Below are 13,940 nucleotides of genomic sequence, written 5' to 3' on the forward strand. Positions count from 1 at the left end.
AAAACACTATAAAAATTCTCATTCCTCATCTAATGATGCCAGTGACAAATGTAAAGCTGTCTATATCAGCACTGATCATTTATTACACTAATTTTTCCAGAATATTTTAGTTCATTCTAAAAGCTCTTCCTGAAAAAATTATCATAAAGAAGTAGCTATTTAATTCCCAAAGTCCTCATTGGAATTAAAATAGAGTTAGGACAAGTTTTTTGGAGAAGGCAATGGCAACCCACTCCAGTACTCTTGCCTGGGAAATCCCATGGACAGAGGAGCCTGGTAGGCTGCAGTCCATGGGGTCGCTAAGAGTGGGACACGACTGAGCGACTTCACTTTCACTTTTCACTTTCATGCATTGGAGAAGGAAATGGCAACCCACTCCAGTGTTCTTGCCTGGAGAATCCCAAGTACAGGGGAGCCTGGTGGGCTGCCATCTATGGGGTTGCACAGAGTCGGACATGACTGAAGTGACTTAGTAGCAGCAGAACAAGTTTTTAGAGCACAGAACTATGAGTTTATTTTAGATCTCACGTTATCTATAATGTAATCATATTTGACCAGTTTCTGTGAGAGTTTAGGGAATATTCAAAGATGTTTCTTCTCTTAACTTTATTGAACATTTGGGTTTTGTGCTGGGTTGAATTGTGCTCCCCGTACCACCTCCCCCAAAAGGAGATATCTACCAGGAACATGTAAATATGGCCTTATTTGGAATAAAGATCTTTGCAAATGTAATTAAGGTAAAGCTCTTAAGATGAAGTCATTGTGAATGAAGGTGAATCCAATGATGAATGTCTTTATAAGAACAAGCAATGAAGGCGCATAAAGATACAGAAGGAAGAAGCCTATTTGAATATGGAGGCAGACACTGGAGCTACACTGCCACAAACCAAGGAACACCAGGAGCCCCCTTAAACTGGGAGAAATCAGGGAAGATTCTTCCCTAGACACTGTAGGGATGGTGGCCCTGCTACACTTTAAGACTTCTGCCCTCCAAAACTGTGAGAGAATAAATTTCTGATTTTTTTTTTTTTTTGGCCACACATGTGAGATCTTAGTTCCCTAACCAGGGATTGAACCCATGCCTCGGCAGTGGGAGCACTGAGTCTTAACCACCAGACTACCAGAGAAGTCTAAATTTCTGCTGTTTTGAACCATCACATTTGTGGTAATCTGTTTCAGCAGCCCTAGAAAACTAGTAGAAGTATAATTTGATACTAATTGCAAGTTTTGAATTCCTTTAAATATTAGTCTGTGTCTATTCTGTGTTTGTAGATAAGGTCTTTTCTCTGAAGTATATTAAAGTGAATATCCATCATTAAAAACAGAAAAAACCCAATATACCTAATAATCCAGCTCATAAGGTTACTGTTTATTTTTTCTACCACAGATGTGGCTGGTGGTTATTCATCATCCATGCTTGATGCAATCAGAAGAGCAGTGATGGTTTCCAATATCCTTTTAATTAATCAGATAAATGCAAAAAGCCTCACCCTCAATGAAGTCTTCAGACTAGCTACTCTTGGAGGCAGCCAAGGTAATGAGCATTTTCTTTCTCTCTCACACAATGTACAACCATACCAATCTACGTCCGTGGCTGAAGTATGAAGGCTCATGATGCTGACATCAGCATGCATCCCCATATTCGTGATTTGCATATCACATAATATACCCAAAGTTTAGCAAGTAAAGTGCACATTTAAGCATGTGGTAAATCATTATTTGAATGATTTGAATCATTAATTTAGTAAGTTCCTTGTTTTTGGCAGAAGAGATGTTCAGTATGCAGTTATCATATTGTTGTAATGGATACTTGCATTGGTCACATGCATATGAATTCTTTAATCAGTTTTTTCCCATCAAGTCAAGTAAAGTGCTCTGTATTGGCCTGAGTAGTAATAATAATAATAGCCAAGACTTACTGGTTTCTTACCATGTGGTAGGCACTATGCAACATGCTTTATGGATGCTGTTATTTAATCCTCAGAACTACTGTTATTTATTCTATTTTACCAACCAGTTACCTGAGTGAGGCTTACACACCTGTCAAGCTGCGGTATATTATTTGAACCTAGAAATCTGATGCCAGAGTGCAGGTCAATGCTTTCCACTGCAATATCTTCCTGTATAAATCTCTTTTTTTCCTTCCTGTATAAAGCTTAGCCTAGACTATGTATTTTGTTTATATACTTAAGTACACTAATTACAAGCCTCCTTCAAAAGAGAAAGTTGTAAAAATACAGCTGGTTGATATGCAAATATTGTTCATCAGCTTTTCCCAGTTCTCATATGTAACTGTATTTTTACTGAAAAAATAGAACTTGGTAACTGTATTGCTTTCACTTTAGTATTGTAATATAATGTGGATGGATGATAATGAGCATAGCATGAAACCTTAGGTAGCTAGTGAGAAAGAAAAACATAGATCTTGAGGCAAGTGTATATTTTTTAATATATCTTGATATTTATGATACCCTAGATCTTAGAAATGAAGTATGATGGAGGCCAGGGTATCCTGGGAAGAGAAACTTCTTGGCTCTTCTCTGAATGTTCTGCTATGATGAATGCCATAAAGAACATTTCAAGAAAAAGGTCATATGCTTTGCATTTTCCCATGTCTTAAGACTTCATTTTCTAAAGTTCTAAGTTTTAAAGGTTCTGTACTTTTAACAAGTGTGACACTCCCCACTTTCACATCTGAGTTCACATAGTTGTCCTACCACCTTAACTTCATTGTGTAAATGACTTATATATAAATAATGCTTTTTTATTCTAGGCCAACTGTGAGTTGTTTCATCAGGATCCTGTTATCTGACCAGGCTGGCATGGGGTGTTTACCAAATTATTTCTACCTTGCTGTACAGCTTCCAGATCTATTTTCTGGGCCTCTGAGGTTACTGTTACAGAATTTCTTTTCCTTAGCTTGTGTCTCCACAAGAGTCTGAGCGAATGAGATGAATGCTTCCCTGTTAAAAGCTGGACTCTTCTAGCTTTACATTCACTCTCAAGATTAAGACAAATTGCCTTCACAGAACCAACATCTGCTCCAGAGACAGTAAAATTGCATTTCTTAAAGTGCATTTGAGTTGCTTACCAGCACGGTTAGGCCCCTCTGCAATAATGTGAATTGAGATCAATTTACAATTCACTGAAAGTAGTTGTGTCTTTTTTTGGTTAGTTCATACCAGAACTCTCCAGATCCTAACAAATAATCCAGTTAGTTTATATATATATATATATCCAAGTCTTTGCAACCCCATGGACTGTAGCCCACCAAGCTCTTCTGTCCATGGAATTTTCCAGGCAAGAATACTAGAATGGGTTGCTATTCCCTCTCCAAGGGATCTTCTTGACCCAGGGATCGAACCCAAGTCTCCTGCATTGCAGGTAGATTCTTTACCGTCTGAGCTACCAGGGAAGCCCTTACATAGTGGCATAGTGGGGCTATAACACACACACACACATAACACATAACACACACACACACACACACACACACCCTTGTCAAATCCTGGCAAATGAACCTGGTTATCTGGCCTATTAAACATACAATAATTTTATGTTGAATACAGTCATCAAAAACTCATGTTTGTCATGCTATTTGTCAAGTGAAAAATGACAAGTGTCAAGTGTAATGACAAGTGTCAAATGAAAAATGTCAAGTGTAATCAATGAAGGGGGAGAAGATTTCTAGTGACTTTCTATTTCATTCAGTTCTCCCCACAATCAGAAGTCACCCGGCTGCTTTTTAACTTTTCTATTTATGTTTGCACCTCTGTCCTCCTATAAGAATTCTTCAGCTAAAAAGTCTCTTTCTTTTCTCAGAATAAATGAGTTACCCTTTAAATAACCATTTAAGAACAAGCAGGATTTCTAAATGTGTGCTTAGAGCATTGCCAAAGACTTTTGGATATCCATACATAGAAATATAATGCAGCGGTTATTGTCTAATATTTTCACAGAGGACTGTATCCTGACAGTGACGGAATAAAAGAAATACATGTAAAAATTCAACTACAGCATGCTGCGCTCCAGTTGACCTTTCTCTCATGCATGCTTCCATTTGGAACACTCTATCCACATTATTGGCTTTAAGGAGCTTAAATTCAATACCCTCACTGACCAGGAAAACCAGCTACCCTCATCTTTTGAAAGTAAACCATAAAAATGAGAGATGTTCTTCCTTAACATCCACTGTTCATGGAACAAGAATTCTAGCTGTGAGATGGATCAAGTCAATAGACATTATTGACCTATATGCCCTATGTAAAGAACCATTCTTCTCTGGCAACCAGGAAATCTTTAAGGTTAGGGAGAAATTAGTCTGCTTTCTAAAGCACTGGGACTCTTGAGTTATGAGGATCCATTTACTTTCAGAAGTGAATATTTTTCTATTCAAATCATTTAAGGAACCTAGGATGGATATGCCTGCATTGACAAACATGCAAAAAAAAAAAGATAATTAGTTTTTACTTATTTGAAGTTCATTTCACTGCCACAAAAGTAGATCTTATCAGCTATTTTATAGGACAAAATAATAAAACGGGGAAGGAAAGGAGTTGGAATGTTGGAAGGTGAATAGGAGAGGAAAAGAAAGATATTAGGTCAATCATCACGTTTCTTAGAGGGATGAATGGAAATCATAGACCAACTGGACTGTGAAGGGCACTGGTAGAGCCAAAACAGACATACGATCAGAATTATTAATATGATCAGGGTGTTGAAGAGACCTCTATTCTCAGATTTTGCTTTCCCTCTCCTTACTCTGCTTTCTGTAAATTGAAGTCTTGCGGTCTATTGGAATGCTTTATTATTAAGATACTGATTTTTTTTTTTTTTCCTAGTGATATGTTGGCAGATTCTGTCCTTGTAAATTGGGATATTTACATGGTCCAAAGCTTGGAGATACTGACTGTTTGTTAATTTATTCCACCCTGTAGTCCTGGGGCTGGATAGAGAGATTGGAAATTTTGAAGTGGGTAAGGAATTTGATGCCCTCCTGATCAACCCCAAAGCATCTGACTCTCCCATTGACCTGTTTTATGGAGATTTTGTTGGTGAGATTTCTGAGGTATGTAAAAGGAAGTTGATCAAAAAGCATTTATTTCATGAACTAGTCATAACAACTTCCCTATAGGAAAAAAAAAAAGACACTGAAAAAGTTTAATGGAACAGAGGAGACTCTTATAAGGGAAGCTGGATCCTTTTAAGTTATTATAATTTCATGACAATAATGGTATAAATAAACACTTCTATTTTGAATATATTTGTATATTTGAAGGTACTTGACTCTAAGAAAACATAATATAGTTACCACTTATTGAACACACTTTGTATGTGCTAAATGGCATGGGATTATGCACCTTCATACATCAATTTTTGTTTAACTATCAGAACTATAATGAGAGGAATGTGCTATTAATATTACCATGTGGTTTATGGGGCAGTGAGACCTAAGGAAGGTTAAATGATTTCCTAAGAACTCATGGCTAGTAATTAATAGACAAGAGTTTGGATTCCATTCCAGGACTTTCTGATTTTTGGGGTCTGGGTTCTTGATCACAATGCTACATTGACTCTCTTAATTATAAGAAAGTGAGTTTCATTATTTTGTCCCTCTTATCATGTTTTGTATATATAAAATAAACTGGTTCTTCTTACTTTAATAACAATTCTTTATGAGATAGTTTTTCTTAAAATTTAACTATTGCCATTTAAAAATGATCCACTTATGAGAGTAAGTGTGATATTATATGTAACATACTGAAGTTTTTAGAAGGAAAGTGCTGGATTATTTGAAGTTAATAGCATTAGTTATTTTTATATTATTTAATCTTTTACTTTTTATTGATTGAGTGAATTTCCTGGAATATTAGAGTGAGTTTCTGGGAATAGGGTTCAGTCCCATTCATCTAGGCATTTTTCTTGTCTTATACACCTCTTAAAATATTTATATTATTATATTAAATTATTTAATTTATGTTAACACTTTCCCTCTGAAGATTTCAAGGTTATATATTAAGAACTTTCAGGCACTGGAAAACATTTGTTAATAATCAGTACTTTTATTTTTTTAGGCAAAAGACCATTTCTTTTTCATTAATAAAAGTAGATTCTGGGGTGTTCATTGGATACTAGCTTAAGTGAGACAGTGACTATTAGCCATAGAAGCTAGTTCCAGTGAGTAGAGTTATGTACTTTTGGCCATAGTTTAGCATTTTGACTTGGGATACTGGATTGTGGGTGACAAATAATTTCTTCCCCTTTACCCAGCTCTGTTATTGGAATAGACAGACACCAGTGTGTCCATTTCTGGGACTAAGTTCCAGCCAGGCTAATGTACACAACAGAGGGAATTACAGTACCTGTCAAATGGATGGATTATGTATCTTATCTCAAGACCTTTTTAGGGCTTAAATTAAAAATATTTTCACTGTAACTCCTTGATATGGAATGCAAGACTAAAGAAATTCACATGTGGAACTGCAAACAGATAGTGATAATCAAGATAGCATCTTTTATGTAAATATATAAATAAGTTTGGGCATTGAAATGTACAACATTTTTCTCCTCTGTGGGCTATATATATATATATATATATATACACAAAAGAAAAAAAGTCTGTGTTTAGAAAAAAATAAAAATAGATTTTTGCCATCGAGAAATAAGTTTATATTTCTGGGTTTTGCCAACCACTATTCATGGTCAATTTGCTTTTCTAAGTGCAGAAAATACTCTTTTTTATTATTATCTTTATTTTTCATTTTAGGCTGTTATCCAGAAGTTCCTATATCTAGGTAGGTATATATGTCTCTATGCTAAATAAAATCTTTTGTTGTCTCTTGGTATGCTCTCTGCATATATTGTACCATATGTTAAGCATTATGTGTGATCATTTGCTTAGACTTACTGTTTTTAGCATTCCTTAGCACTGAGCCCTGGAGAAGGCAATGGCAACTCACTCCAGTACTCTTGCCTAGAAAATCCCATGGGCGGAGGAGCCTGGTAGGCTGCCGTCTATGGGGTCACAAAAGTCTGACATGACTGAGCGACTTCATTTTCACTTTTCACTTTCATGCATTGGAGAAGGAAATGGCAACCCACTCCAGTGTTCTTGCCTGGAGAATCCCAGGGGCGGGGGAGCCTGGTGGGCTGCCGTCTATGGGGTCGCACAGAGTCAGACACGACTGAAGTGACTTAGCAGCAGTAGCAGCAGCAGCACTGAGCCCATTTATGGTATAATATTTAAAGGCACTATTTGAAATGAACATGCTCTTTGAGAACATAGTATTGAAACCTAAACTTGAGGAATGGCAGGCAAGACGAGATCATCCTATACTTCCTCCTACACTTGTTCTGACCTTCGGTCTGCCCCACCACATTGTGATAAGTATGTGGTGGAGTCTTTCCATGCATGCTTTTTTAATATGTTGTTTAGTTGCTAAGTCGTGTCCAACGTTTTTGTGACCCCATGGAATGTAGGCCACCAGGCTCCTCTGTCCATGGGATTTCCCAGGCAAGAATACTGGAGTGGGTTGCCATTTCCTTCTCGGGGGATCTTCCTGACCCAGGGATGGAATCCCCGTCTTCTGCATTGGCAGGGGGGTTCTTTGCCACTGAGCCACCAGGGAAGCCAGTTTTTTTTGTTGTTGTTGTTTGTTTGTTTTTTACCATACTCACATTCAGTTCTATTCACTGAGAGAGACAGAGAAGTAAATAGTATAGAAGATTCTATTCTTCCTCTCACTCCATTGGGTGACCTCTGAGTTCTGAGTGAATTTGGAGTGGAAGAGACACGTGGTATTTCTTGTGAAGTTCAATTTCTTGAAGCCCTTCATCTCACCATGCTGAGTATTATTTTGGGACGTAAAGATAAGTATTTCTTTTACAACTGGGGCTGGAAATGGAAAACACTTATTCTAGCTAAAAGGACAGTGATGGAGGGTCTATTCAACTTTACGTGAATTCTGTTTTAGGCATGTATTTCAGGCTCTAATCCTCAGATTAGATGCTGCATTTTCTATTGATAATATCTCCCTGTTCAGGTTATAAACAATGATTCCTTGATGTTTCTTTCAGGAGATGACCGAAATATTGAGGAGGTGTATGTGGGCGGAAAGCAGGTGGTTCCCTTTTCGAGCTCAGTGTAAGGCCCTCGGTGTCTACAAGTCTTCCTGGGGTAACGCAGTTCTGTACCTTCTCATGCCCACGTGGAGTTAGGAGTCAAAAAACAGTACCTTGTTCTTGGGGGGACTATCTCCCTCTGTGTCTAGTTACAGTATTCACTTGACAAATCTTTTGAAGGAAGTTGTGCTAATTCTCAGCTCTGGCTGGGAGGATTAAAAATTTCTCCTTTTAGAACTGTTTAAGGTTTACTTTAAAGCTCAAACATAAGGGAATGTTATTACTGGTGGTGTTCTTATTATGGGATTTAAATAAAATCTATTTCACATTTGGAAATGTGGAGAAAAAATGATATTCCTATAAGGTTAGTTTCAGCTAGTAGATGTGAAAATTGGAAAACAGAAAATGAACCAGTGAGTATATTTTTACAAGGGAGAAAAAGTTAAGACTATGGAAAACATTGGAAAATCACTTCGGATTGTGTTTGAAAATTATATACTGAGCATACTAATTTAAAAAGTGAATCTGTTGAATTTTAAAATGTGTTTCTAGATTGACCTTGTGTTCTAGAAATTTGCACTTAATGGCATTTGCTTTTCAGAGACATGTTATTGTTGTGCTTTGCCTTCTTACGGGATGAAATGTCAGATATTGAATGCCACACGCTGTCTTAATATAGTTCTGTGCTTAAGTGTTTGACAGAAGTTGGTTATTAAAGATTTAATGTCTCTTGGGAATATTATTCACGTAACTACATAGCATAAATAGCTGTACTTTTGTGTACTTTAAAATACCTTAGAGTATAACTGTGTGATGCTATTATTGCTTCAGTTTTATCAGAAGAGAAACAAATTCCATACTGCACTGTTGTGTAGATTGGTGTCTTCATAAATTGGGGCAAGTTCTGGGCATCCAGAAGGTGTCAGTACTAAACGGAAGGGTTTCATTGTGATGACCTGTCCTCCCAAAGAACTATTCCACAGTCATTGGAATAGTCATTGGACTTTCATACTCATGTCAATCTGTTAGAACTTTAAAATGAAGGAAAAATCCTATTTGATAAATATTATTAAAAATCTTTAAACCCTGCATATTGAAATTACTCTATTTTCAATTTTACCTTGCCTTTTTAATTCCTAATAATTTTCAAGACATTAGAATTCTAGGATGATGAAAAATATTTAGATGCCCCACTAATGTTTATATTAATAGGACTTAATCTGTACTAGACATCTAGAAACAGTAAACAAATAGTGTTTTTATGCTTCCTAATATAGTGTGCTTTCCTATAACCTAGAATTAAAAACAAATTATGACTTTATGATAAAATCACTAAGAAATATTGATATTTAAATGCTATACTTAATGTTATTTAGATGCTATATTTTTCTCATTTAACTCCAAACCCTATAAACCAACAAGAAAAAGATTTTCTTAATATATAATAACGCTCATACCTAGGGCTTAGAGCTGACTCCTTATTATCACCTCATAATAGAGAACTATATGTAATATCACTAACTCCATATCTACAGAATGAAGAAGAAAATTTCTTCTCTGGTATGATAAATTTTATTCTTATACAGTTATGCTAATTCAGTAATCATTTGCTCAGTCTCCGGCCTCTCACCCCCGGGGAAACACTTCCAGACTTGTGCATACACTTCACATAAAGACAGAACAAATTTTGGTTTTATAGAGTTCGTGTTGTGAGGTTAACTCAGTAAAAACCCAGTTTCCAGTCTTAGTCTCAGTGTTCCCAGAATCCCTCGCTACAGAGCCATGTCACAGATGCCCCAGCAAAGCTCGTTCCATTTCTCTCTAGTGCTGGCAGGTGTGTTCTGCTCTATCTCCTCAATCCCTGCCAAAGGAACTTGGTTACCCTAGTGTCTAACCCACATGAGTGGGCAAAGGAATTTGGATGACGTGCAAGATCCGCTAATCAGCAGAAGCTGTTCTTAGCCTTGGAAAGATCGTACACGTTACCTTCCCGAAGGATGTACATTTTGATGCTGAACATTAGTTTTCATTTAGATTTAGGTCGCATGTGCAGTAAATGTAAGTGTAGCATCAGAAGCAGGAAGAATGGCCATATACAACCAGCCTGCCAAATGTTAAATTTAGCCCTGATAATATATTAGGACCTGAATTTCTTTTCTAGTAAAAATAGAATGTGTTAAAATTTGAGCTCCCTGCATCACTTATGTGTTTTACTTCCCCAAGTACAGTATTCCTGAATGTTGCATATGCTTTTTGTGGTAATCCACTCCAGTACTCTTGCCTGAAACTCCCATGGACGGAGGAGCCTGGTGGGCTGCAGTCCATGGGGTTGCTTAAGAGTCAGGAACGACTGAGAGACTTCACTTTCACTTTTCACTTTCATGCATTGGAGAAGGAAATGGCAACCTACTCCAGTATTCTTGCCTGCAGAATCCCAGGGACAGAGGAGCCTTGTGGGCTGCCGTCTATGGGGTCACACAGAGTCGGACACAACTGAAGTGACTTAGGAGCAGCAGCAGGCATTAGACATACACATGCCCAGATGTTCTACACTTTGAAATGTTGCCTTTGCTCAGTGTGGGTTGACTTTTGAATTGCAGAGAGGCAGTATTCCAAGTCAGTTCTATTTGTCACTTTATTTTGAATATTTTGGTCCCAGACAGCAAAGGAAGGATTAAAACATCTTCACAGCCCCCTCACCCTACTCTGCACTATTTGCCTCAGGTTTCACGAGATTTTTAATAGAATATACTTTAACAGGTAAAAATGTATTCGATAGTAGAGACTATCATACATTTAAAAATATTTTTGCAACCAGAACACAAAAGCAGGCTAATTAGCCAATGTAAATTTAATTTTCAAAAGAGAGTAAAACGTAGGATTAGCACAGAAGAGGTTGTCCTTGTAATTATAAACTGAGACCAAGGAAACTCTGTCTCCTTATTTATTAGCTCAGCTTCTTCTGATTTAATTGCTGAAGGTTTTAGAATCCAAGAGAATATCTTGGAATAAACTTCCTTCATGCTGGAAGGAGGTCTTTCTAAATTAATATTATGATCATTGAACCCCATTGGATCTTTTTATTTCTGTGAGGATTCTGCATGGTCAAGGAAGGAAGTTGATGGGAAACACCCCTTTTATACTTAGTTGATCTGAGGTGTGGCCTTGAATATCCCTGTCTGCAGCTACCACTGAGATCTTAGCAGGGAAACAGTGGCTGTGAGATCCAGCAAAGAATTTTAAATCTTTATTCCCTTCCAGACTCCTCCTGTTTTTCATTTTTTCACCTCAGAGCCAGGTATATGGAAAGCTTTAAAAGCCAGCTAGCAGGCCTGTTGTATCAATTCTACCCTGTGCTTGCTATTCACGGAAGATTTCAGAGCTGGATGCTCCTGTAGCCAACTGGACAGAGGTGATGATGCAAACAATCACATGTTTGCTTGTTTGTTTGCTTTTTAAAAGTGTTCTGAGTTATTAAAAGGTAGACTAAAAAATGAGTCATGGGCAGTGTCTTGAAGTAATTTTCAAATTGGTGGACTGTAAATTTTTGAGGTTTTTTTCTTTGCAATTTCAGATCTATTTAGCCACTGTAGGTATGACTTTGGACCCTGACACTTTAATGTCTCTCAAGCATGGGAAGAAGTGCAGAAATGAACTGACAAATGTTAGAAACCCTGGCATTTGTCTCCTGCATGTTTTCACTCTCAGCCCCTCCTTCCTTCCCCTCCTACAGTCCTGAGTGTGAGAGATCAGAGGTGAGGGGTTAATTTGTAACTCTGGTCCAAACTGAGTGAAATGCAAAAGTTGAACAGGCCAATCATGACACTAAATGTAAATCCCAAGATGGTTTCCACAGTCCACAGGATTCAAGTGACTTGAACCATAGATGATATATGGTATTGATTTACTTGTTCACTTCCTACTCAAAAGTCTGTCAGAAAGCACTTTCTTAAAATTGAAAACTACTTTACATTGTATTAAACTTCTGATCGCTGCTCTTAAGAATATATACATGTATGTATTCATGGGGACATTTTCCCTCAATGTTTATATGATTTGTTTATTGTTCCTGTGCTGTGATCTCTTTCTGCTTCAAACAAAAATAAATGAGGTTTTGTGTTTATATGTTTCTGTTGATGTGAGTTCTGTCTGATAGAAGTGAGATTCATTTTACAATGTTTTTCTCCTTTTAACATGAATTTTAAGAGATTGAAAGGAGTCAACTGTATGGTGATGGATGGAAACTAAAATTTTATGGTAAGCATGTTGTATACAGAGGTAGAAATATAATGCTGTACACATGAAACATATAATACTATAAACCAATACTATCTCAATAAAAAAAGAAATATCATAAACTGTAGAAAAAATAGGATATTTAGCTGTGGGCCAACATGTATCTTCTATCCTATAATAGTCACCATACATAGATTTTTAAAAATTAAGCTGAGCTATAATGTTCATCCCTTTAGATTCAGATTAGTATTGCCTTTGATTTAAGCATAGTTGGTATTTCATATGACTGGACTCTACCACAAAACGTACTCTACATCCAAAGACATAAAGATGAAACCACATGAGGCAATGGGAGGGGTGTACTTTGCAATGTAATTAAATCCCATACTACCTGGGTGGGTGACCCACAATCTAGAGACTAATTACATCACAGAAATTCTCCCACAGAGCTGAGAGCTCTGAGTTCCACATCAGGCTACCCAGTCTAGGGGCCTGGCATTGAATGGAGGAGCCCTCAACAGATCTGGCTTTGAAGGCCAGTGGGGCCTGATTGTAGGAGCTCCACAGGACAGGGGTGGGGGATGGTGGGAAACAGGGGCTCCACTTCTAGAGGGCACACACAAGGTCTCGTGCACACCAGCACGCAGAGCAAATGCAGCTGACTTCCTTCCTTGAGCCTGAGCCAGACTTATCTGCTGGTCTTGGAAGGCCTCTTGTGGAGTTGGGAGGAGGGTGACTGTGGATCTGTCTGGGGTCATAAAACCTGGTGGCGGAAATATTGGTGAATGTACACCTACTTGAAGAGAGTACACCTACTCTTCCAGGAGGCAGACATATTGCTTGTATCATTAGCACAAAAACCTGCCCTCACCCAATGACCTGTAGGCTCCAGGGCTGGAGCACCTCAGGCCAAAGAGCTATCAGGGCAGAAACATAGACCCATCAGCAGACAGGCTGCCTAAAGACTTCTTGAGCCCACAGTCACCTCTAGACATGCCCCTTGACATGGCCCTGCCCATCAAAGGGCCAGATTGAGCTCCACCTGCCAGTGGGTGGGCGTCAGCCCCTCCCACCAGGAAGCCTGCACAAGCCTCTAGACCAGCCTCACCCACTAAGGGGCAGATACCAGAAGCAAGAAAACTATGATCCTGCAGCCTGCAGAACTGAGTACACAAACACATCAGAACCTACCCTGAGACCCTGATCCCTGGCCTTTGGGTGATGAGAGGATACTGTACTTCTGGGAGGGACACATAAGACATCCCTCACAGAAAGCCACTTCTCCCAGGTCAGGAAACATAACTAAGCTACTGTACACAGAAAGCACAAATAGAAATTTAAACAAAAGCGAAGGCAAAGGGATATGTTTCAGATGAAGGAACAAGATAAAACCCTAAAACAATAACTAAGTAAAGTGCAAATAGGCGATCTACCTGAGAAAGAGCTCACAGTAAAGAACCCTTTACTTTTGATTGTAAAGACAATCAAAAACTCAGGAAAAAGAACTGAAGCACATAGCAAGAAGTTACAAGAAGTTTTTTTTAACAAAGAGAAAATATAAAGAACAACCAGAGTTGAACACA

The 13,940-nt window shown here is 38.0% G+C and overlaps 1 protein-coding gene across 1 annotated transcript in view; it reads left to right on the forward strand.

Moving 5' to 3' along the window:
- GDA (guanine deaminase) overlaps positions 1-12,244 on the forward strand; it is a 126,674-nt gene extending 114,430 nt beyond the window's left edge. The window contains exons 11-14 of the mRNA XM_010848892.1: positions 1,388-1,534; positions 4,938-5,068; positions 6,767-6,794; positions 8,077-12,244. Coding sequence (XP_010847194.1) covers positions 1,388-1,534; positions 4,938-5,068; positions 6,767-6,794; positions 8,077-8,147 — 377 coding nt within the window. The 3' untranslated portion in view covers positions 8,148-12,244. The remainder of the gene's footprint in view (positions 1-1,387; positions 1,535-4,937; positions 5,069-6,766; positions 6,795-8,076) is intronic.
- The last annotated feature ends 1,696 nt before the right edge of the window (positions 12,245-13,940 follow it).

The sequence above is a fragment of the Bison bison genome, unplaced genomic scaffold (genome assembly GCF_000754665.1).
Source record: "Bison bison bison isolate TAMUID 2011002044 unplaced genomic scaffold, Bison_UMD1.0 scf7180017864278, whole genome shotgun sequence".
In the NCBI taxonomy this organism is placed as follows: Eukaryota; Metazoa; Chordata; class Mammalia; order Artiodactyla; family Bovidae; genus Bison; species Bison bison.